At 44.4% G+C, this 22,241-nt stretch overlaps 2 protein-coding genes across 2 annotated transcripts; both read left to right on the top strand.

The window, feature by feature from the left end:
• The first annotated feature begins 831 nt into the window (after positions 1-831).
• Cubn (Cubilin) lies at positions 832-19,802 on the top strand. The gene is made up of 15 exons (XM_017157408.3): positions 832-1,009; positions 1,073-1,366; positions 1,537-1,720; positions 2,352-3,104; positions 3,834-4,592; positions 5,206-5,898; positions 7,837-9,579; positions 9,630-9,792; positions 10,283-10,647; positions 11,221-11,902; positions 12,473-14,844; positions 15,345-15,839; positions 16,206-17,996; positions 18,685-19,360; positions 19,419-19,802. Exons 1-15 carry the CDS (start codon positions 918-920, stop codon positions 19,667-19,669), a joined length of 11,313 nt encoding a protein of 3,770 aa, XP_017012897.2. The 5' UTR covers positions 832-917; the 3' UTR covers positions 19,670-19,802.
• Positions 19,803-20,036: 234 nt separating this feature from the next.
• On the top strand, positions 20,037-22,110 carry LOC108068009 (protein Loquacious-like). Its single transcript, XM_017157349.3, has 2 exons — positions 20,037-20,515; positions 21,507-22,110. Exons 1-2 carry the CDS (start codon positions 20,118-20,120, stop codon positions 22,108-22,110), a joined length of 1,002 nt encoding a protein of 333 aa, XP_017012838.2. The 5' UTR covers positions 20,037-20,117.
• The last annotated feature ends 131 nt before the right edge of the window (positions 22,111-22,241 follow it).

Raw genomic sequence — 22,241 nt, 5'->3', positions numbered from 1 at the left:
ATGCAAACGTATTGTAAAACCAATTGTAATCGTTAATTGATCAAGGAAGATTTATTTTATAGAGCATCTAAAATTGCCCAATCTCAAGTAAATTTATAAGAAATTTCTGATTACTTAGGAAAATATTTCCATTACTTTTTAATTTGATGATTGTTTAATTTTTGGACTCATTCTAGATCATTCTTCTAACTGTTTTGCATAAGTTAATTTTGCTGAATTTGAATTTAAGGATCTCTGATCCATAGTTCCTCAGAGCAAATGTTAAGTCATTTGGTTATCGAACATTTCTTGTGCATTTTGTAACCTACACGGCAAACTTATCTAGACTTTACACCAGCACTTGGCACGGAGAGCAGAGATCTATGTAGAGCACAGCCTGTACTTAAGTCACAACACCTTGGGCACACACCCCACACTTCACAAAAACAGAGTCTGTTCTATATATGTTATTGAAAACACACACACACACACACCAGTAATTGTAAAGAAAAATCTGCAATGGGAAAGCGAAAACAGGATAACTCCTCTGTAGTTTTTACATTTTGAGAAGAACTAACCCTAAGCTAAACGATCTAATTTATGTGCTATTGTAATAGATATTATTAGCGCCCTAAGCCAGCACCGAAAACCGAGAGCAAACCCAAATCGGCTGAGAAATCTGCTCAAAAAAAAAATATATGTGTGTGTACGATTTTAAAGCCATGCTGCTTATCTTTTTTCAAATGGGAATGGGTTTAATGGGCGTTTTCCAAATGAAAAACGCCCACCGCTCCACCAAGAGTTGATCTGAAATGTCAAGAATCCGGGGAGCAGCACAGTCGAACATTGATATTCCATCGGAACGGATCTTTTTTTTTTATAGTGATTATTAAATGTTTTAATTTTTGTTCGGTGAAATTGTTTGGTAAAGTGACAAAATGAAAGGATCTGCGAGAAGCAGACTCCTGTTGTGTTTGGCCATCTTTATTATTACGGATATTTGGCCTTTTGCCGAGGGTTTTGTCAACTCGTAAGGATTTGAAAATATAAAAATGTTAGAACAAATTTTAATATTAACACCGCCCATTTTTAGGCCAAAAATTATAAGCAAAGATGGCAATTTGATATTTGAGTCGGGAGCGAATCGCAATATTAGTTTTCGGTTGAGCGGAAATTCGCGGCTTACCATCAACGAGGAGTTCGATGTGATGGAGCTCCTGATGGCCACCGGTGGCGGCAAGAAGCGGCCGAATGGCCCGAAGGATGAATGGAACACCGGCGAGGATTTCGTGGATGTGCGGGAGCTGGCAGATCAGATGGCTGATTTCAAGAGAAGGGTCTTCGGGGTCAACGGCTTGGATGCCACGCTGCGACTGCAGACGAACAGGTGAGTGCAAAGAGTGTTAGCAACCTATTCAGATCTCAGAGGATATAGAAGCTCCAGTTACGAATATTGGGATGCGAGGACATTGGCTTATTTTAAAACATGCTAAACTAGTTTAGTATAAAAATAAGATAGATTTACATATTTCTCATCCTTTGGAACTCTTGGAACAGAACTCGCGGATCCTTGGCCCTAATGCGTCGCTTCCAGACCCGACTGAGGGCAGTGGAGAACAAGGTGGATCGGATGAAGACCCAGTTGGAGACGAATAGCTGTGCCAGTGGACCCTGCGAGAACGGAGGAACCTGCTACAACACCTTCAACGGCTTTCGATGCCAGTGCCGCGCGGCCTTCGAGGTGGGCTCACATATTTAAATTCCCTTGAGAACTCAGAAAAACAAGGGGAGTAATGGGGGGCGTCTGAAGTGGTACCAAAACATATTCTATATGTAGAAAAAGGTTCCCACTAGAGACCTCCACGTATAAGTAAATAGATAACTGATTATTCGTTTCACATAAATATTAAAAATAATTCGGATTCACCTTTGTAATTCACTCACAGAGGTTAAAATACCGCGAATTCTTAAGCATACCTTAATATCACGGAAATTCTTTAGTACACCTAAATATGACGCGAATTCTTTAGCACATCTAAATGTGGTGCGAATTCTTTAGCACCTCTAAATATGACACGAATTCTTTAGCACATCTATATTTCAAGCGAATTCTTTAGCTCACCCAAATAGGACACGAATTCTTTAGCACCTGTAAATATTACGAGAATTCTTTGGCACATCTAAATATGACGTTTTATTTTTTAGCACACCTAAATATTACGCGAATTCTTTTGGCTTACCTTAGTTGGTTTGATTAACCTTATAAGCAATGCCCTAATATTCCGCGAATTCTTAAGCAATAAACAATGCCCTAATATTCCCAGTTACAATATAAACAATTGATTGATCATATTATTTTTATTTTTGCGCAGGGCACCAAGTGCGAGGTGGACGTCAACGAGTGCGCCCTGTACGAGGGCACCGACCTGGGCTGCCAGAACGGAGGACAGTGCCAGAATCAGTTCGGATCCTACAGCTGCCTGTGCCAGCCGGGCTGGCATGGGATGCACTGCAGCCAGCGCAAGGCGGACTGCTCGCAGTCGAGTGCCTGGGAGCTGTGTGGCCACGGATCCTGCATTCCGAGTGCCGATAGCGCCGGTTATCGGTGCCTCTGTGAGCCTGGCTGGAAGTCCAATGGCGTGACGCCCGTTTGTGGCGAGGATGTGGACGAGTGCAGCGATTCGGCGGCCTACAGGCCGTGCTCCACCAAGTGCATCAATCTGCCGGGCAGCTTCACCTGCGCCCCCTGTGCCGCCGGCCTCACGGGAAACGGGATCAGTTGCCGGGATCTGGACGAGTGCCAGACGAACAACGGCGGCTGCAGCCTCAGTCCGAAGGTGGACTGCATAAATACCTATGGATCGTATCACTGCGGCGAGTGTCCGCTGGGTTGGACGGGCGATGGCCGGAAGTGCGAGCGGAGTGCCGAGGATTTCGATATCCAGACCGGCCAGCGGCCCAGAAGTTGTCCGGCGAGCAACAATCCCTGCTACCCGACAGCCAGCTGCTTCCTGATCTCCGGCACCGCCACCTGCAGATGTCCGGTGGGCATGGTGGGTTCGGGATACGGTCCAAGTGGCTGCGTCAATGGAACGACCACGAATTGCGCTGGAAATCCCTGCCTGGTGAGTTAAAAGGAGTTTTTTTTTGGCTATAAAATCTTATAAATAGTTATGAAAGTATGTACAAAATAGCAAACTATATATTTCTTATTTTTAACGGCCTTAATCTTTTTTTTTAATTTAAATCTTTACATATTTTTAAAGTTTTTTCTCGTTATATATTTATATATATTATATATCTTTTAGGATCCGTTTTCTCATCCACTTGTTAAATTTAAAGGTGGCTTGAAACCTTGAAAATGTTGGATGTAGAATACGGATATGGAATATAGTTTATAACTCATTAAAAACAGTTATTTAGTAAATATATAATTCTTTAATAGTAGACACAAATAATAAACTTTTTAGTATTAATAAAAATTAAATTATTAAAATGAAATGTAAAAAACCATATCTAAATATGTAAAATTAAGATAACCACTAAACAATTTTTTTTGGTTTCATAAATATAAGCATAAAAGTATATGTAAGTATATGTAGCATTTTAAAAATGCAAATTTTTAGAAGCATAAAATGTCATATAGATATATTTTATAAAAACCTTTTTAAGCCTTTTTTTGTTTTCATAAATATATGCATAACAAATATATTTATGGTAAAATAGTAGTTTAAAATTGCACATTTTTCGAAGCATAAAATGTATTATAGAAATATTTTATAAGAACCTTTTTATGACATTAATTTCCCATTTTGTGATTATTAATATCCCTTTCCTTCTCTCTGTTTCAACAGAACGATGGCATTTGCCTGGACGCCGGACCCTCGAACTTCACCTGCCTGTGTCCCAGTGGCTTCAAGCAGCCGATCTGCGAGCCGATGGCCAGTCCCTGCGACCTGCATCCCTGCAAGAACGGCGGACGCTGCCGGCCGACGGTGGGGGCCACTGGCGATGGCTTCGTCTGCCAGTGCATGCCGGGCTACCGGGGTCGCCTGTGCGACACGCGATTCAGCAGCTGCAACGGAATGCTGGCGGCGCCCAGCGGACGTCTGAAATATCCGCCGGAGGGCACTGGATACGAGCACAATGCCCAGTGCGCCTGGGTCATTCGCACCAACGAATCGCTGGTGGTCAATGTCACCTTCAATAGCTTCGATGTGGAGGACTCGACGGAGTGCCGCTTCGATTGGCTGCAGATCAACGATGGCCGCTCGGCGGCTGCCCAGATAATCGGACGCTATTGTGGCAACCATCTGCCGCACGGCGGGAATATCGTCTCTTCAGGGAATCAACTGTATCTTTGGTTCCGATCCGACAACTCGACGGCCAGGGAGGGCTTCGATCTCAGCTGGAATTCAATGCAGCCGCAGTGCGGCGGTCGGCTGGAATTTGAGACCCATGGAACCCTCGCCTCGCCGGGATCACCGGGCAATTATCCAAAGAACCGCGACTGCCGCTGGCAACTGGTGGCCCCGACCAACAAGCGCATCAAGCTCACCTTCTTCTCTCTCCAGCTGGAGCAGCACGACAGCTGCAATTTCGATTATGTGAAGGTGAGTCTAGGAGTTTGGGTTTTTGAAAGGTTATTAGATAGTAAAAATATTTCGTAGCATAGTGTTTAATAGCTATACAAGGATTTTTAAACCCCTATAAAGTTCTTTGATTTAAAAATAATAGATTCAATAAAAGCCAAATCGTTTTATAAAAAAACATTCTAGCCAAAATACCATGGGTACTTGTAAAAAAAGTACGAAAATATTTTACAAAGCGTGGAAAATGAATATTTATTAAAAAGTAACAGTAACAGTAATGTTGCATTCATAAAAAAAATATAAGTACATATATCATTATTATTCCTTATGATATTATTATTTACAAAGTACTAAAATATTTTAAAAAGCATGAAAATAAAAATTTTGTATAAAAAAGTAATATGTTTAAACATGTTGGATTAATCAAAGAAAGAATAAGTACATATATTATTATTATTCCATTAATTAACTAATAATAAAATAACATTTTGTTGTACTTGTGAAGTACATAAATTGACTAATAATAAGTTAACATTTTGGAAGCTAATTTCAATAGTTTAGAATTTTTTACGAGTTTATATTTGTATTCCACCTGTTAATTTATTAATCACCTCCTCTTTTTCTTGTTACTTAGATCAAGGACACCATTTCCGGCCGCGAACTGGCCCAGTACTGCACCAGCGGAGCTCCGGCACCGCTGCTCCTGGCCACCCACCTGGCCGAGATCCACTTCCACTCGGACGCCGATGGCGGCGACACGGGCTTCCAGCTGCACTATTCGGTCGAGGAGCGGGTGCCCGGCTGCGGTGGCGTCTACACCGCCAAGCAGGGCACCATTTCCGAATCCTCCACAGCCAATTCGGAACCCGGTGGAGTTTCCTGCGAATACGAAATCCATTTGGCCGTGGGCGAGCAGATAGCCATTCAGTTTGTGCGCCTGCAGCTGGAGCCGCAGGACTGCCTCGAAGTGCTGGACGTGACGGACGAGGGCGCCAGTAGTTTGCAGGAGAAGATCTGCGGTTCGGACGCGGCCCGCTTGAATCCGCCCGCCTTCACATCGCAGTTCAATCGCCTCAAAATCAAGTTCTATGCCCGCTCGGGTGCCTTCCAGCTGAACTATCGGATGGCCTGTGACCTCAAACTGGACAGTGCCGAGGGCACACTCACCTCACCGGGCTATCCAAACCTGTCCAGGAGCGACCGGCTGTGCACCTATACGATTCGAACGGCCTCCAATACGGTTATCAACTTGAAGAGGATTGATTTTCAACTGAACGACGGCGAGAGTCTAGACGATGATCCTGGCTGTCCAACCACCAATTTGAGGGTGAGTTTCAGGGCACAGATATTCATAGAAAAAGCCATTAGAATATAAAGAGGGGACTATTTTCGGAAAAAATTCGAATCCATATTTTCGTCGAAAATTCAAACCCATATTTTTCATCCAAAAATATCAGTTTTTTGGTCGTAACAATTCAAATAATGATGCAAATATAGAGTCATACCTCCCCGAGCTCGTAATTAAATCCCCAATCAATTGGCATTCAAACCTAGAAATGTTTAAAATTTGTAATTTTTTGCAAAAAATTATTAACCCCCTCATCAAAAAATGCGAAAATTGCTGAAAAAAAAAAATTCCCAGAAAGTGATGGGATTTGTTAGCATAGGTCGTTAGCTGTTCGGAACAGTCGGTTTTTTAGCTGTAGGCCTTGAATTGTCCAAGCTACGACTATAAAACCATAAAAAAAAGGACAATTTTCGTCGAAAATTTAAATCCATATTTTTCACCCTGAAATATCAGTTTTTTGGTCGTAGGAATGGAAATAATGATCCAATTATGGAATGTCATACCTTGTTGAACTCGTGATTTAATTTCCTAACGATTGGCATTCAAACCTAAAAATCTTAAAATTTTGTAATTTTTTGCAAAAAATCCTAATGTAACTATCATTAAAAAATGGAAAAATTTATCAAAAAATAAATTTCGCAGAAAGTGATGGGGATCGTTAGTATAGGTCGTTAGCTGTTCAAAACAGTCGGTCTTTTAACTGTAGGCCTTAATTTGTCCAAATTACAACTGAAAAGCCGCAAAATTTTTGTCTGAAATTCTAATCCATATTTTCCACCGTAAAATAGCAGTTTTTTGCCCGTAACAATGAAAATTTCGATCCAAATATGGAATGTAATACCTCGCTGAGCTCGTAAATAAATTCCCCAACGATTGGCATTTAAATTTGGAAATTGTTTAATTTATCAAAAATGCGAAAATTGATCAAAAAATAAATTTCCCCGAAAGTGATGGAAATCGTTACAAAAATTAAAAATTGTTTAAAATGATATAAGAACAATGCAATCAATATGCCAAGTTGCGAAATTCCAGCACAATTCCTTATTAATAAAAAAAAATTACGAAAAACAACAAAAATTGCAGTTCTTGCATTATATACCACATATGTATATGGGCACTTCCAAAATGTCGCTCGGGACATTTGCACACCTTTGAAGTTGAAAAAAAATTGTAAAACAATGGATTTTAATTTTAATTATGGGCTTTTCTTTTCACTCTTCCCAAGCTCTATTTTTGGTAAAAATCTTAATTTTGTACCACTTTTAGTTTTTGAGATATCGGTAAAAAACTGCCGTATTCGCTCGGGACAAAAATAGAAGTGGATTTCGGGGAAGTTCATACAACACCAGAAATTAGCAAATTCTGATGGAATATTTGAATGCGATTTTTTTTAGAATGTTGTTCAAACATGTCGCTGTGAAATGCTTTTGGTTTTACTCAAAAATTCTTTGCCGTTTTTTTTTAATGTAGGTTCAACCACATTCGCTCGGGACATGTCGCTCGGGACATTTTTTCCGACTGTTTTGTAAAGCGGATCTCTTTACCTCTATCTCTCAATTGCTGGATGTTTTGCTTTTAACTTAACAGTTTAGCATGTGAATGAAGCATTCAGTACAGAAAAATGTCACATATTAGCATTCCTATAGGATAAAATAACAACAGAAGACAGGTCCAAAAAATAACAAAAAAAGAGCCAAAAACTGATTTTTGCGTATATTGGTGGGGTTTGTCATAAAAATAATCAAACTATACTCCAAATTTGTAGTTAAGCTCAGTATCCAACTAATTAGAAACTAATATCGGGGCAAAATCATGTGGAAATACGTTTTATTCAAGTTTCAAGGTTTTTGGCTTGGTGGACTTTTTTTTGGAAGTGCCCATATACATACCCTTACTTACTTACCCTCCCTTTCACAGATCAACGATGGCCTGAACCGCCAGATCCTTGGACCCTTCTGTGGCAAGAACCAGCCGGCGGAGATCTTTGTCAGCCAGACCAACTTCCTGCAGTTCCACCTGACCACGGATGCGGACAGTTCGGGTCGTGGCTTCAAGTTCGAGTACCAGTCGGTGTCGGCGGGAAGCGACAAGTGTGGTGGAGTCCACACTCTTTCCGGTGAGCACATCCGCCTGCCGGAATCCTCGGCGGGTCACTATGCCGATGATGCGAACTGCTACTGGGTGATAATGGCGCCGGCCAACAAGGCCATCCGGCTGCACTGGCTGAGCTTCGATCTGGAGGAATCGTTGGACTGCAGCTTTGACTTTGTGGAGATCTACGATAGCCTTTCCGCCCAGCAGAACGATGAGAAGGCCAAGCCGCTGGCTAAGCTATGTGGCTCCCATTTGCCCGAGGATCTGGTCAGTCACTCGCGTCAGTTGGTCATCAAATTCGTCTCGGACTACAGCGAATCGGACGGCGGCTTCGAATTGAGCTACTCGTTCGAGGAACGCGGCAATTGCGGTGGTCACATTCATGCATCCAGTGGTGAGCTCACCTCACCGGATTATCCCGCCAATTATTCCAGCGGTTTGGATTGCGATTGGCATTTGACGGGGACATTGGGTCATCTGCTCGAGATTCAGCTGGAGAACTTTGCCCTCGAGGAGTCGTCGAACTGCTCGGCGGATTATTTGGAGATAAGGAACGGCGGTGCCGACACATCGCCGCTGATAGGAAGGTTTTGTGGAGGGAATATACCGGCGAGGATACCCAGTTTTAGCCACGAGATGCGACTGCATCTGCACACGGATTCGGCAATTAATGGTCGAGGCTTCCGCCTACGTTGGCGCGTCGCCGCCTTTGGATGCGGCGGGAATCTGCGCTCCAATATGGGAGCCATCTCCTCGCCCCGCTACCCCAACTCGTATCCCCACCTGTCGCACTGCGAGTGGCGGATTAGTGTGCATCCCGGCTCCGCAGTCTCCCTGCTCGTCGATGACATGGATGTGGAGGGCTTGAGTAGCTGCTACTACGACAGCGTGAAGATCTACGCGGGCATCAAGCAACCCAATCAGACGCCCGACAAGGTGATGTGCGGATCGGATCAGAAGAATCAATTGATTCAGCTGGAGACGAGTGAGGCGACGGTGGCCTTCGATACGGATTCCTCAAATGCTGGAAGAGGTTTTCGTATATCCTTCAAGGCGAATTGCGTTAGAAATCTGACGGCCACCACGGGAACCATCGAGAGTCTGAACTACATGGAGCCCTTCTGGGAGACGATACCGATCAATTGCAGCTGGACCATTCGGGCGCCCAAAGGCAATCGCATTCGCCTGGAAGTCTCCCATTTGGAGCGACACGAGGCGGAGCAGCATATGCCGAGTACCCAGATGCCCGGTGGTCTGTATATCATGGATGGGAAAAATATAGAGAGCATTATTGCCCCAGGAGCACTGAATGCCAGTGGCGAAGTGCTGACCGTCGTCCACAATGCCAGCTTTGTGAACTTCCAGCTGGACTACCGCATCGATGGCTGCCTCCAGGAGCTGCGCGGCGAAAGTGGATCCTTCGATTCGCCAAATAGACCGCACATGTATCCCAACGACCTGGAGTGCTACTGGCTCATCACCGTCCAGCGCGACAGCATCATCGAGCTGACCATCTTCAATATGGATCTCGAGGAGAGCGTCAATTGCACCAAGGATGCGCTGACGGTGAGATTGGATTCTCAACTTGTAATAGTAATCTAATGGAATGATTTCAGGTGTCCAACCACAAGTACTCTGTGGCGGACCACGAACGCCACTGTGGATCCACGGACAAGCTGGTCATCACCAGTGCCGGGCACAGGTTGCATGTGCGATTCCAATCGGATGGTTCGCACAATGGACTGGGATTCTCTGCCACCTATAAAACTGTGAAAGCAAGTGAGTAGGATATAGGGATTAATGTAGAACTGATTGGTAAGAAATTTGAAGAGTGATTCTTGGATCATTTTATTATTTTGGAGTATAGAAGTAATTTATATAAATATCTGGTTTAATGACCAGCAGGATTTTCCGATTAGAATCTATTTTAAATATATTGTTGCATACTTTTAGACACCTTCATAAGTGCCTTTAAATTCCAAGTGATTTCTGTGCCTTCATCGGTTATCTCTAAAAATTTAGGTTATTTTTAACAACAAATGGAATTCCTAATCTATTTGTTACTAACAAAATTAATTAACACCTTACTTACAGCTATACTTCCATCCGAATCACTAGGTTTTTGAACTCACTTTTAAAGGTGCATAAAAGTATGCAATGAAAAATACTGCCTATCTTCTAGATCTTAAATATATTACTGTATACTTTCAGACACCTTTATAAGGATATTAACACCTTACTTACTGCTATCCTTCCTTCATTTCCTCAGCTTGCGGTGGCAAAATCTCGGCCCGCAACGGAGTGATCGAGTCTCCCAACTACCCGCAATCATATCCCGTCAGCAGTCACTGCGAATGGCAGGTGGAGGTGTCGCCGCACCACCAGATCGTCTTCGAAATGCAGAACCTTGATCTCGAGTCGGGCTACGATTGCAACTGGGACTATTTGGAAGGCTACGATCTGGCCGAGGACGACACCGAGGGTCAGCAGCTGTTCAAGGTCTGCGGCGATGAGGAGCAAGATACCGCCATTCGAAAGTCCGCCACCAATTTGGCGGTGGTGCGATTCATCAGCGATGACTCCGTCTCGAGGAAGGGCTTCCGGCTGCACTTCCACGAGTCGTGTGGCCAAACGGTGGGGTTTTCAATAAGTTATAGATATATTTAATGTGAAAATAGATGTATTATTTTAAGGAGTATTCCGAATATCTCTATAACCTTGTCTAAAGTTCTTAGAAAAACTAAAAAATGTTTTTAAAAATCTGTTTTCATATATTTAGTGATTTAATAGGTACTAATTTATTATAATGATTTAATTTATTCAACATCCAAAATCACAAAAGTCCTTAGAAAAACTAAAAAATGTTTTTAAAAATCTATTTTCATCTATTTAGTGATTAGGTACTATAGATATTATTTTAATGTAATTTAATTCAAAATTCATTTAAAATTATAAACTTTTTTTTCCATAAGCAATTTTTAATCGATCTGTTTTAACATAATAATAAATAGATGTATTATTTTAAGGAGTATTCTGAATATCTCTATAACTTTGTCTAAAATCCTTAGAAAAACTAACAAAACGTTTTTAAAAATCTATTTTCATATATTTAGTAATATAAAAGGTACTATAGATATTAATATGATTTAATTTATTCAACATCCAAGATCACAAAATATAATTTTAATTTATGCTGGCACATTGCAGGTGACCATCGACGATACCGACTTCGAATACGTGGAGATGTCGCGTCAGGCGCCGCGGAACGAGACCTGTCTGTTTGTCTTCCAGTCGCAGGAGCCCAACAAGCACATCATCTTCACGCCCACCCATGTGAAGTTGCGCGAGGAGGCCGAGAGCCGATATCCCACCGAGGGCGACTGCCTCCAAATGGGCGTGAAGATCTACGAGGGCACGGAGGCCAAGGGAACGCCGCGCCTCCAGTTCTGCCGCTCGCATCCGCCGGCGTTGATCTCCAACGGCCAGGCGCTGGCCATCAGTGTGCCCCTGCTGCTGGTCGAGGAGTTCGCCGGCCACTACATGACCATGGACACGGCCTGCGGCAGCCTGTACAACGCTCTGTCCGGCCGGTTCACTTCGCCCTACTATCCCGCCTCCTATCCACCGAACATCGAGTGCACCTGGCTGCTGGAAGCCTCCGCGGGCAATTCCATCAGCCTGGCGCTGCTATCGATGGACCTAGAGAAGTCGGATGGCTGCAATCGGGATTATCTGGAGGTGCGCGAGGAGACGGAGAACGGTAAACTGATCGGAGTCTATTGCGGCAACGAGGTGCCCGGGGTGATTCACTCGAGCGGTTCGATCTGGATGAAGTTCAAGAGCGACGATGACAATGTGGGCGAGGGATTCATGGCCTCTTATAACTATGGTAAGAATATGACGATTTTGAAGAAATTTCTAATTCAAGTTCGGAAGACTAATTCTGTAGAATTCGTGTGGAATTACAACATTTTTAAAAATATATAAGGGTGCTATATGTAGGTTCTCTTTGACCTAAAGAATTCGCAAATTATTTTATAAAAAATAAATTTTTTAAACTCTTGTTCACGGTATAATTCTGTTGAAAAATTCATGAACAAATTTATAAGGGGCTTCATATTTGTTTTTTTTTTGTCCTGAAGAATTTGCAATAATTACATTTTTCAAACTCTTGTTCTAAGGAATTCGCGGTCTACTTTTGTTAAAGATTTAATATCCATTTGGTTTATTCTTGTCCTGAAGAATTCGCGAATTATTAAAAATTAAATTTAAACTCTTGTTCTAAAGAATTCGCTGTCTAATTTTATTAAAAATTTCAAATCAAAAAATAAAAAAAAGGGAATATGATAGGGTGTTTAATTTGGTTTCTTCTTGTCCTAAAGAATTCGCAAATAATTAAATTGTTGAAAAATCATTTAAAATTATAAAAAGAAATACTATTTCTCTTATCTGTTTATAGAACACCACAACGAGCTGAATGGCACTGACGGCGCCATCGAGTCGCCGCACTATCCGAGCAAATTCCAGGACACCGATCCGTACAGCTGGCGCATAACGGTGGAAAAGGAGTATGTGGTGGCGATATCGGTGGACCATTTGAGGGATGTCGACCAGCCACATTTGCGTTTCTACGATGGCTATTCGGACATTGGAGCCCGCATCGAGATGATGGGTCTAGAAGAGCCGATCCTTTCCAGCACCAATGTGGTCTATTTGACGGCCAGCCGGGGTCCCTTCCGTTTGACCTGGGAGCGTCTCTCCAAGGAGGCTCTTCGCTCGAATCGCACGGCCGAGGAGCAGACGCGCCTGTGCGGCGGCCGTCAGTTAATCACCATCGATCGTTCGGCCATTGGATTCCATTCGCCGGGCTATCCGAATGGCTACGACAATGGGTTGAAGTGCTCGTGGACTTTGGTGCCCTCGGATCCGGCTGTGCATGCCATCTTCACGCTGAGTCACCTGGATTTGGAGGTCTTTGGCGGGCCCAACGATTGCATAGCGGACTATGTGAGGATTTCGAGTGGAGGTGATCTGCAGAACTGGTCGGAATTGGCTAGATTGTGCACGCTGCCCACTGCTCCTAATGAGAGAATCTTCCATGGGAAACCCTATCTTCGAGTGGAGTTCACTACGGATCCTAGTGTCAATAGAACGGGCTTTAATGGGCTTGTACGAACGGGCTGTGGTTCCGAGATTACGGCCACCCAAGGTCAGGTGAACATCACCGAGGTTTTGAGACTGAATCCCCGCGTGAATCAGGATTGTGTGTGGACTATAAAGGTGCGTCAGGGTCGCAGGATCAAGATCGATTTCCCCGACTTTCAGTTACAAAACAGTGCCGCAAATGATTGTCGCAATTTCCTAATGCTACGCAATGGCAACGATGAGGATTCACCCTTTTTGGGCCGTGGAAAATACTGTGAGGATGTGGCGAATGAGATCCTAAACACCACCTCCAATCGGGCGTATGTCAAGTTCCACTATGCGAGTCCTCCCCGCTTCCTGATGACCTTCCGCTTCGAGGAACTAGGCCACGCCTGCTCGGGTCGCATTCAATTGACCAGCAGCTCCGATGAGAAGATCATCAGTACACCGTATTATCCACATCTGCCGCATCCCCATTCCGAATGCATTTGGATTGTACAGGCGCCGCCGGAACATCGGATAGTGCTGCATTTTCAGGGCGGATTCGATCTGGTCGAAGCGGATGGGGAGACGAGGGAGTGCCAAAGGGAGTACGTCCTGGTCAACGATGGCAGCACGGAGCTGAAGCACGAGATCGGTCGCTATTGTGGCAATCGCAAACCGGATTCGATTTACTCCACTGGCAATCAGCTGAGGATTCGCTACTACACAGATGTCTCGGAGCCGCACATGGGTTTCAATGCCAGCCTGAAGTTGGCCCGTTGCGGTGGCTCTTTCCATGGCAGCGAGGGCGTCATAGCCTCACCACCGCGCGATCTCCTCCAGATTCACCATGGCCAGGAGGAAGGCAAGCAGCTGGAGGAGTGTGTGTACACCATTGAGCTGGAAAAGGGCAGCACCATCGAGCTGGAAACGGAATTTATGCAGATCCCACGGCTGGCGAATGGCAGCTGCTCGCAGCGGAATCATCTGCGGCTGGAGGAGATGGATGCCTTCGCAGGATCGGATGGTGAAGAGCAGGAGGAGAAGGTCGTGGATGATCTGACCGTGTGCGGCAACGAGAAACATCGCCTGTTGAGCGAGACCAACAAGATTGTGTTCCGCTATCGGTTTATGGATGGAATTCCCGCCGAGAATCAGGGCTTCCGGTTTACTTATAAATCCCTGGGCTCCCGCTGCGGTGAGACCATCAACGCCAATGTGGGAGTCCTCCAGACGCCTGGCTATCCCATGGGTGTCGACCATCCGATGCACTGCGTCTGGCACGTGGAGGTGGCCAAGGGACGGCGAGTTCGCCTCGAGATCCTCGACTTTAATATGGGCAATCGGAATGTGAGCGAAGGTTGGAGAACCCCAATGGCCTATGGCTTTGGTCACTTCCGTGGACGTCTCACCGTGGCCAATGACTTCAAAATGCAGTCGATCCTGGGCAGATACACCGCCGATCCGCCTGCCGAGGTGATGTCCTCGGACAATACCATGGGCATCGATGCCTTCCTGCTGCCCACCGGCCAGACGCGCGGCATTAAGCTGCGATTCAGTGCCTCGGGATTCAGCAGATGCCAGCAGTTCGGCATCCAAAGGGATGTCACCACGGAGATTGTGTTTCAGCCGGTTAATGTCAGCATTCCGATTCACTGCAGCTACAAAATTGAGCCGCTGGTTAATAGCACCATCATGATTCAGGTGAGGAAAGGATTTTCTTTGATTTTCCTTTAATGAAAGAACGCTTGAACACGTTCATTTTTAAAATAGCATGCATAAACTTGTACATTTTTCAATGAATATGCTAAAACCAGTTCATTTTGGAACTTTTATGTATTAATTTTGATTAGTTGCGTATCATCTAGTTTTTTTTTTACTTAATAAACTGCATAAACTTATTTATTTTTAAATAAACATGCATAAACCTGTTTATTTTTAAACTATGTATGAATTAATTTTGATTAGTTGCTTATCGACTAGTTTTTTTTTTACTTAGTAAACTGCATAAACTTATTCATTGCATTAAATGAACATGCATAAGCCTGTTTGAATGAATATGCATAAACGTGTTCATTTTTGAATGAATATGCCAAAAGCAGTTCATTTTGGAACTTGTATGTATTAATTTTGATAAGTTGCTTATCAGCTAGTTTTTTTTACTTAGCAAGTAAACTCCTTTTTAAATGAACTTTCTATTCCAGGTGAAGCAGTACAACTCGAGCTCTGTGATGATGCGTAACACGCATCTCTGCTCCCTCCTCTCGCCGCTTAGGATCAACCGCGTCGACCAGGTGGAGCACCTAATGCAGCGCATCCTCTGCAATTACCAGGCACCCACACCGGGCAAACCCCTCCCCTCCATCCGAGTGCCCTTCCCCATCCAACTGGTTGTCTCGTCCAACAACCGCAACTCGTTGTCCAGCCTCGTCCTGTCCTACAACATGCAGTCCTGCGGCGGCGTCTATATCCTGGAGCCGGGCGACAATATGACGCTGAGCCAGCCAACGGGAATGGCGGAGATACAGGGACCCATCGACTGTGCCTGGGCCATTGGATCCTATGCGGATGCCGTCAACGACGACGAGGTGGTTCCGCAGGACATCCAGCTGGAGGTGACGGTGCGCGGTGTCAACCTGCCGACGCCTCCGCTGGCTCCGGGATCCACGGAAGAGGCCTGCCAGCATCACTATCTTAAAGTAGGGATAATTTTGAAATATGTTATATTTATATCGAGTCGATATAGCCATGTCCGTCCGTTTAAACGCTGAGATCTCGGAAACTACAAAACCTAGAAGGTTAGGATTAATAACTAATATTCCACGCCCACTCGTACGCCCACAGTCGCTTTAAAAGAGATCTTTACAGATTTTGTAAAAGTTGAAATGCCAATTTGTTGTGTTTACTAACACCTATCGAAATGTAGAAGAAAGTTTTCAAATCGGAAAGTCCATTAAAAAGTTATGGACAAAAAATGTAGTGAGTAATGGGTATCTGATAGTCGAAATACTCGACTATAGCGTGCCCTCTTGTTCTGTATTTAATGGAGGAATCTCTCTTTTTAGGTGTACAATGGACCCGACCAGAACTCACCCTCGCTGGGATTATTCTGCAACCAGCCGGCGGCTGTGAATGTGGTGGTGGAGCGTGGCCTGTTCTTTGAATACCACTCGGATAGCTTCGCACCCAATGCGACATTCAATGTGTCCGTTAAATACGGTTCGGGATGCGGCGGCAAGCTGACCTATCCGTATCGAGCCATCGATTTCAGTGAGCAGTACAAGAATAATGTCGAGTGCATTTGGGAGGTGGAGGCTGCCTCGGGCTATCACATCGGTCTCACCTTCCAAGGGCGTTTCTATATCGAGGATAGCGCCGGCTGTGCCAAGGACTATCTGCTCGTCCAGCAGCGCAACGAATCCTCGGGCAATTGGACGGATCTCCAGAGGATCTGCGGTCGTGTGGCCCCCGAAATGATCAACACCACATCGCCGTATCTGCGGCTAATCTTTCGCTCCGACGGCGATGTCGTGGGCGATGGTTTCCTGGCCAAATTCGAGCGGAATTGCGGTGGCCTTCTCTACGCCGACGATGAGGAAAGGAATCTCAGCAGTCCGGGCTTTCCAGTTAGCTACGAGAAGGATCTGCAATGCAACTGGACGATCGTGCCGAGGGATCCGCTATCCGGTGGCGTTCTCGTGAGCTTCCTGCAATTCGATCTGGAACAGGCACCCATATCCGTTTGCCTCTTTGACAATGTCACCGTGGTTACCAAGGACAAGGATCGGGACCCGGAGCAGGTGATCATCTGTGGCGTGAAGCACAATCACGAGTACAGGGCCAAGGAGTCCATAAGTTTGATTTTCAAAACGGATAGCAGCTATTCGGGCCGAGGATTCCAGGTGCGTTACTCGAGTCGCCTTTGCGGTGGAGTAATCAGCCGAACGGGAGTGGTTCAATCACCCAGGCAGCACACGGATAACAACCTCCCGCCGGGCAGCGATTGCTATTGGAATCTCACGGCACCGGTGGGCTACAAGTTCATTGTAAAGTTCGAACTCCTTGACTTTGAACCGCACACGAATTGTGCTTATGATGGGGTGGAAATCTTTGCGGGTTCCATTCCCGATGAACGACAGCGAAGGGGACGCTTCTGCGGGCGGATGAACGAAGAGCTCCCGGTGATTAGCATTCCGCAGGAGCGGGGCATCATACACAGCTACTCGGATGAGCGGGATCCGTCGCGGGGATTCCGTGCCTTCGTTCGCATCATGCAGAATTGCGATGAGAAGATCTCGCTAAATGGATCCACGCGTTATGTGTACAGCAAGTTCTACAATCCCGAGGGCTATGACTTCGGTCTCGACTGCCATGTCGTTTTCCGGGTGAACACGGATCAGCAGATCAGCGTGCAGTTCAGTCACTTCCACGTTCAGCAGTCGGATGACTGTTCCAAGGATTATGTGGAGTTGCGCGATGGCGCCGGTCCCTTTGCCGATATCATTGGACGCTTCTGTGGCCAGGATCAGCCGCCCACGCTGAGCACCTCGCGGCACACGCTCTTCCTGCGCTTCGTCACCGATACGAGGGTCACCGATTCCGGTTTCGAGGTCACCATCAACGCCGTGCCCCGTCTGTGCGGCAGTTCGGAGATCGCGTTGAGTTCGGAGCGGCAGGAGGTGACCATTGACTCGCCGGCCAGGACGCCGGGCGGTAACTACGCCAACGGGGTGGCCTGCTTCTGGCGGATCAAGGGCGATACGCCGCTGCGGATGAACTTTGTCAGCTTCGATCTACATGGTCCCGATGCCAATGGCAGCTGTGTGGAGGACTACCTGAAGGTCTACAACAGTGAGGTGAGTATCGTTGAGGATAGGAAGATATAGGGGTGATTTATAATAAGATCCTAAGTATATGATCCTGAAATTAAGAATAGGTGACCCCAATTATGGATTTTTTTAACTTTTTGTAAAGGAATTACCCAAAATTGTATATAGTAAGTTGAAAAATCTGCATTACCCATATATAAGGGTGATTTATACTAAGATTCTGAGTATAGGATTCTGAAATTCATAATAGGTGACCCCGATTATGGATTTTTTTGAAATTTTTGTAAAGGAATTATCCAAAGTTTAATAAGTTTGTGGTATAATTTCCTTATAAAACATTTCTCAGTATAGGATTATAAACTAAATAATAGGTGACCTCGATTATGGATTTTTTGAAATATTTGTAGAGGAATTACTCAAAGTTTAATTAGTTTGTGGTTTAATTTCCTTATAAATTCGCATTATAAACATTTCTCAGAATAGGATTTTGAGATTTATAATAGGTGACCCCGATTATGGAGTTTTTGAAATATTTGAAAAGGAATTACCTAAAGTTTAATAAGTTTAGTAGTTTAATTCCCTAAAAAATATTTATTCATGACAACTTCTAAGATACAAAACCAAAAGGTGACCCAAAACCTCACTTAAAGTTCCCAAATCCCATAATGCTTTTAATTAATTTAAATATTAACCTATACATCTATCATTTACCCAGGATGCCGAACAGGTGGAGCAGGGCTTTGGCAGCGAGCTGGTCTTCAATGGCCAGACCTCCGGACACAATCACTTTGACTTTGCCACGGAGCACGTCTACTGCGGCAATGTGAGGCCGGACACCTATTACGCCAACGCCAACGAGGTGTACCTGCGGTTCCGATCGAAGGGCTTGGAGCAGCGCTCCGGATTCCAGGTGCAGGTGGGGCTGAACTCCAAGTCCGAGCGGCACTACGATGGTCTGCAGGGAAGGGTACATCTTTCGCAGACCGACGATTGCGATATTACGATCCGTGCCCCGGTCAATCACACGCTGAGTTTGTACTACACGGAACTGATTTTCGGCACCTACGACTGCCAGACGGAATATATGGAGGTCTTCGACAGGCAAAATAAATCGCTGCAACGCTTCTGCTCCTTTGTGGACGTCGGCAAGAGCCTGTTCAGCTATTCGGATGAACTGCGACTGCACATGAAGACCGGGTCGTTTTTGACCTCGCTGGATCTCACCTATCTGGCCAGTCCCGTGGAGAAGGGGCCCGGATGCGGCGGTCAGTTCTACAACACCGAGGGCATCTTCGCCAATCCCTTTTATCCGGCCAATGTGCGGAATAACTCCGAGTGCCAGTGGATTGTCCGGGTGCCGAGCAACAATAAAGTTTTCCTCAATTTCGAAGGTACTACTATATTGCTTTAAGATTAGTGATCACTAATATATTCCTTTCCTGTACTTAGTTTTCAATCTGGGCTCCAAGACCACCTGTCACACCGACTACCTTCAGGTCCTGGAAAAGGACGAGGCTGGCGAGGAAGTAGAAGTGAGGCGCTTCTGTGGCGAGGACAATCCGAAATACTACAAGAGCCAGCGCAGCCAAGTGGTCGTCCGCTTCCACAAGACGGTCAACTACGATGGCGTCGGCTGGGTGATACGCTTCAATGGGGTGTACTCCAACTACCAGATACCCAGATACTTGCTGGGCGGTTGAATCCAACCCTTGATCTTGAAAATAATATGAAATAATAATTTTTATTGTGAAGAATATAATATTTTTGCAGGCCTAAAAAGAGTTTAAGGCGTAATTTTAAAGTAAAGCAAATAAAAAATAAAACTTTCTTAAATTTTTCAATTTTTATTGGTATGGGTAGTATATTAATAACAACTGCTTTTAATCTACTTGGTATAATTAAAAATAATTGATCAAAAGGTGTTCTAGATTATTATCTGTCACATTAATAGTAAAATCTGTCATTTGTTTAAATTTTCAAACTTTTCCCGCGCCGTTTCGCCATTTTCTTTTTTGGCCAACAGGGTTGATATTGTTAAATATCGACAGCTGTTTCAACAGAGCGCCATTTTTTTGTAAAGCTGTCAATGCATTCGATCAAAAATCGAACGACGACTGTATCTTTAATTAATAAAAGAGCCACGGAAATATGGATCAAAAGAAAACACAAGATCCTAAGGAGGATCATGGCCACTCCACTGGTGGAGAGGTAAAAGAGGAAAGTTTGCCCAATCCGGACTTCAAGGCCACCGAAGAGGAGCTGAGGTTCCTTCGCGAGGCCAGCGCCTCAAAACAACCCGTTGCCCTGCTGCAGGAGTTGCTATCCCGCCGCAGCCTCGTTCCCACCTACGAGCTGCTCCAGACCGAGGGATCCGGTGCCGAGGTGAACTTCTGGTTTCGCGTCTTCTTCAAGGACAAGGAAGTCACTCACTTCGCCGTTGGTTCCGGGCGCTCCAAAAAAATTGGCAAGCATGAGGCTGCTCGGCTGCTCATCGAAACCCTGACTGGAACACCCAACGGTGGTTCCAATCGTCAAAATACTTTAGAGTAAGTAGACCACAGGAGATTTCTGAATTTTTCCCCTTTATATTTTTCGTTGGTCGAATTTTTCCAGGAATTGCGGCGAATTCTTGAGAACTGAATCGTTCATTTCGTGGAACTCAGCTTGAAGGGCTTTTTATTTCTATGCCAAAGGCTTTTTTTCCCACTTTCTTTTTAGTGCTAACTTCATTTTTAAATTTCTTTTATTTTAAAAATATATTCAAAATTTAAACAAATTTAGTGAAATCAGAATAAGTAGAGCAAAGAAGATTTCCGAATTTTTCCCCTTATATTTTTCATAGGTCGAATTTTCCTGGAAATGTGGTGAATTCTTTAGAACCGAACCGTTCATTTCGTGGAATTCAGCTTGAAGGGTTTTTAATTTCTATGCCAAGGGCTTTCCTTTCTCTACATTCTTTCTAAAGTTAATTTTATTTTTAAATTTATTTTATTTTATAAATATATTTAAAATTTAAACAAATTTAAGGAAATCAGAATAAGTAGAGCAAAGAAGATTTCCAAATGTTTCCCCTTTATATTTTTTATAGTTCGAATTTTTCCAGAAAATGCGGTGAATTCTTGAGAACCGAACCGTTCATTTCGTGCAATTAAGCTTAAAGGGTTTTTTATTTCTATGCCAAAGGCTTTCTTTTTCCTACATTTTTTCTTTTTATATAGCATATTTTTATTTATAGCGTTGATCAACCAACTTAATGGTTATAAAACGCATAATTTAGAACATAGAAACAAATAACTGGAAACATAACATGAGTGTGGAAAGAACAATTTTATAACATTGACAGTTCTACATTACTGTCTCAGGACGCGGGTTTGATGGCGTCCTCTTGTCCAGAGACATTTTTTCTAATGTTCATTTTATTTTAATAATATATTTAAAATTAAAACGAATATAAGGGAAATGGAAATACTTAAACATTGTGTTGCAAAATTTAAATGAACTTAGAGTAATTTATTTTTGTAACTTAATTTGTTCCAGAATCGTCGATGAGCATTCGATCCGCGATCTGAACGAGATCTGCGTGAAACGCCGCTGGGCTTCCCCGGTTTACGAATCAGAGGACAGGATGCTCGAGGAGAAGCAGCACAGGGTCATTTGCCTGGTCCAGGAGTTCAGCGAGGTGGGCACGGGATGGACCAGGAAGGCGGCCAAGCGGATGGCCGCCCAGAAAATGTGCACTCGCCTACTGGGGAATTCTGGTGAACCGAAGGATCATGGTGAACCGAAAAACCAGGCATCGCAGCAATCGCAGAAGAGCCCAAAAGCTCCAATGGGACCAAAAATGATGGGCCTACGGAAGACCTGCCTGAAGAGCACCAAGATTGACTTCAAGAAACTGCTGACCGAGATCGCTGTGGAGAATCAATTTGAGGTCACCTACGTGGACATCGAGGAGACCACCTTCTCCAAGCAGTTTCAGTGCCTGGTCCTCATCTGCATGGCGCCAGTGGGCGTCTGTCACGGCAGTGGTGCGTCGATGGAGGAAGCTCGGAGGGAGGCCGCCAGGAATGGCCTTGAATACCTGAAGATGATCATCCTTGGTGGCGAGAGTATTGAAGAAGCGATTGCCAAGCTCAACTGAAGAGTTGACCCGTCTGGAAACCACTTATTTTTCTTTAACTTCAATCGGTTGAATAGATAAATTATCCCAAGTGAAAAAGGCTTGTCGATTTAAGAAGCTAACGACCCAATAATTTATATCAGAGAACTATT

This window comes from Drosophila takahashii, chromosome X (assembly GCF_030179915.1).
Source record: "Drosophila takahashii strain IR98-3 E-12201 chromosome X, DtakHiC1v2, whole genome shotgun sequence".
In the NCBI taxonomy this organism is placed as follows: domain Eukaryota; kingdom Metazoa; phylum Arthropoda; class Insecta; order Diptera; family Drosophilidae; genus Drosophila; species Drosophila takahashii.
This window is presented reverse-complemented; position numbering and strand designations above follow the sequence as displayed.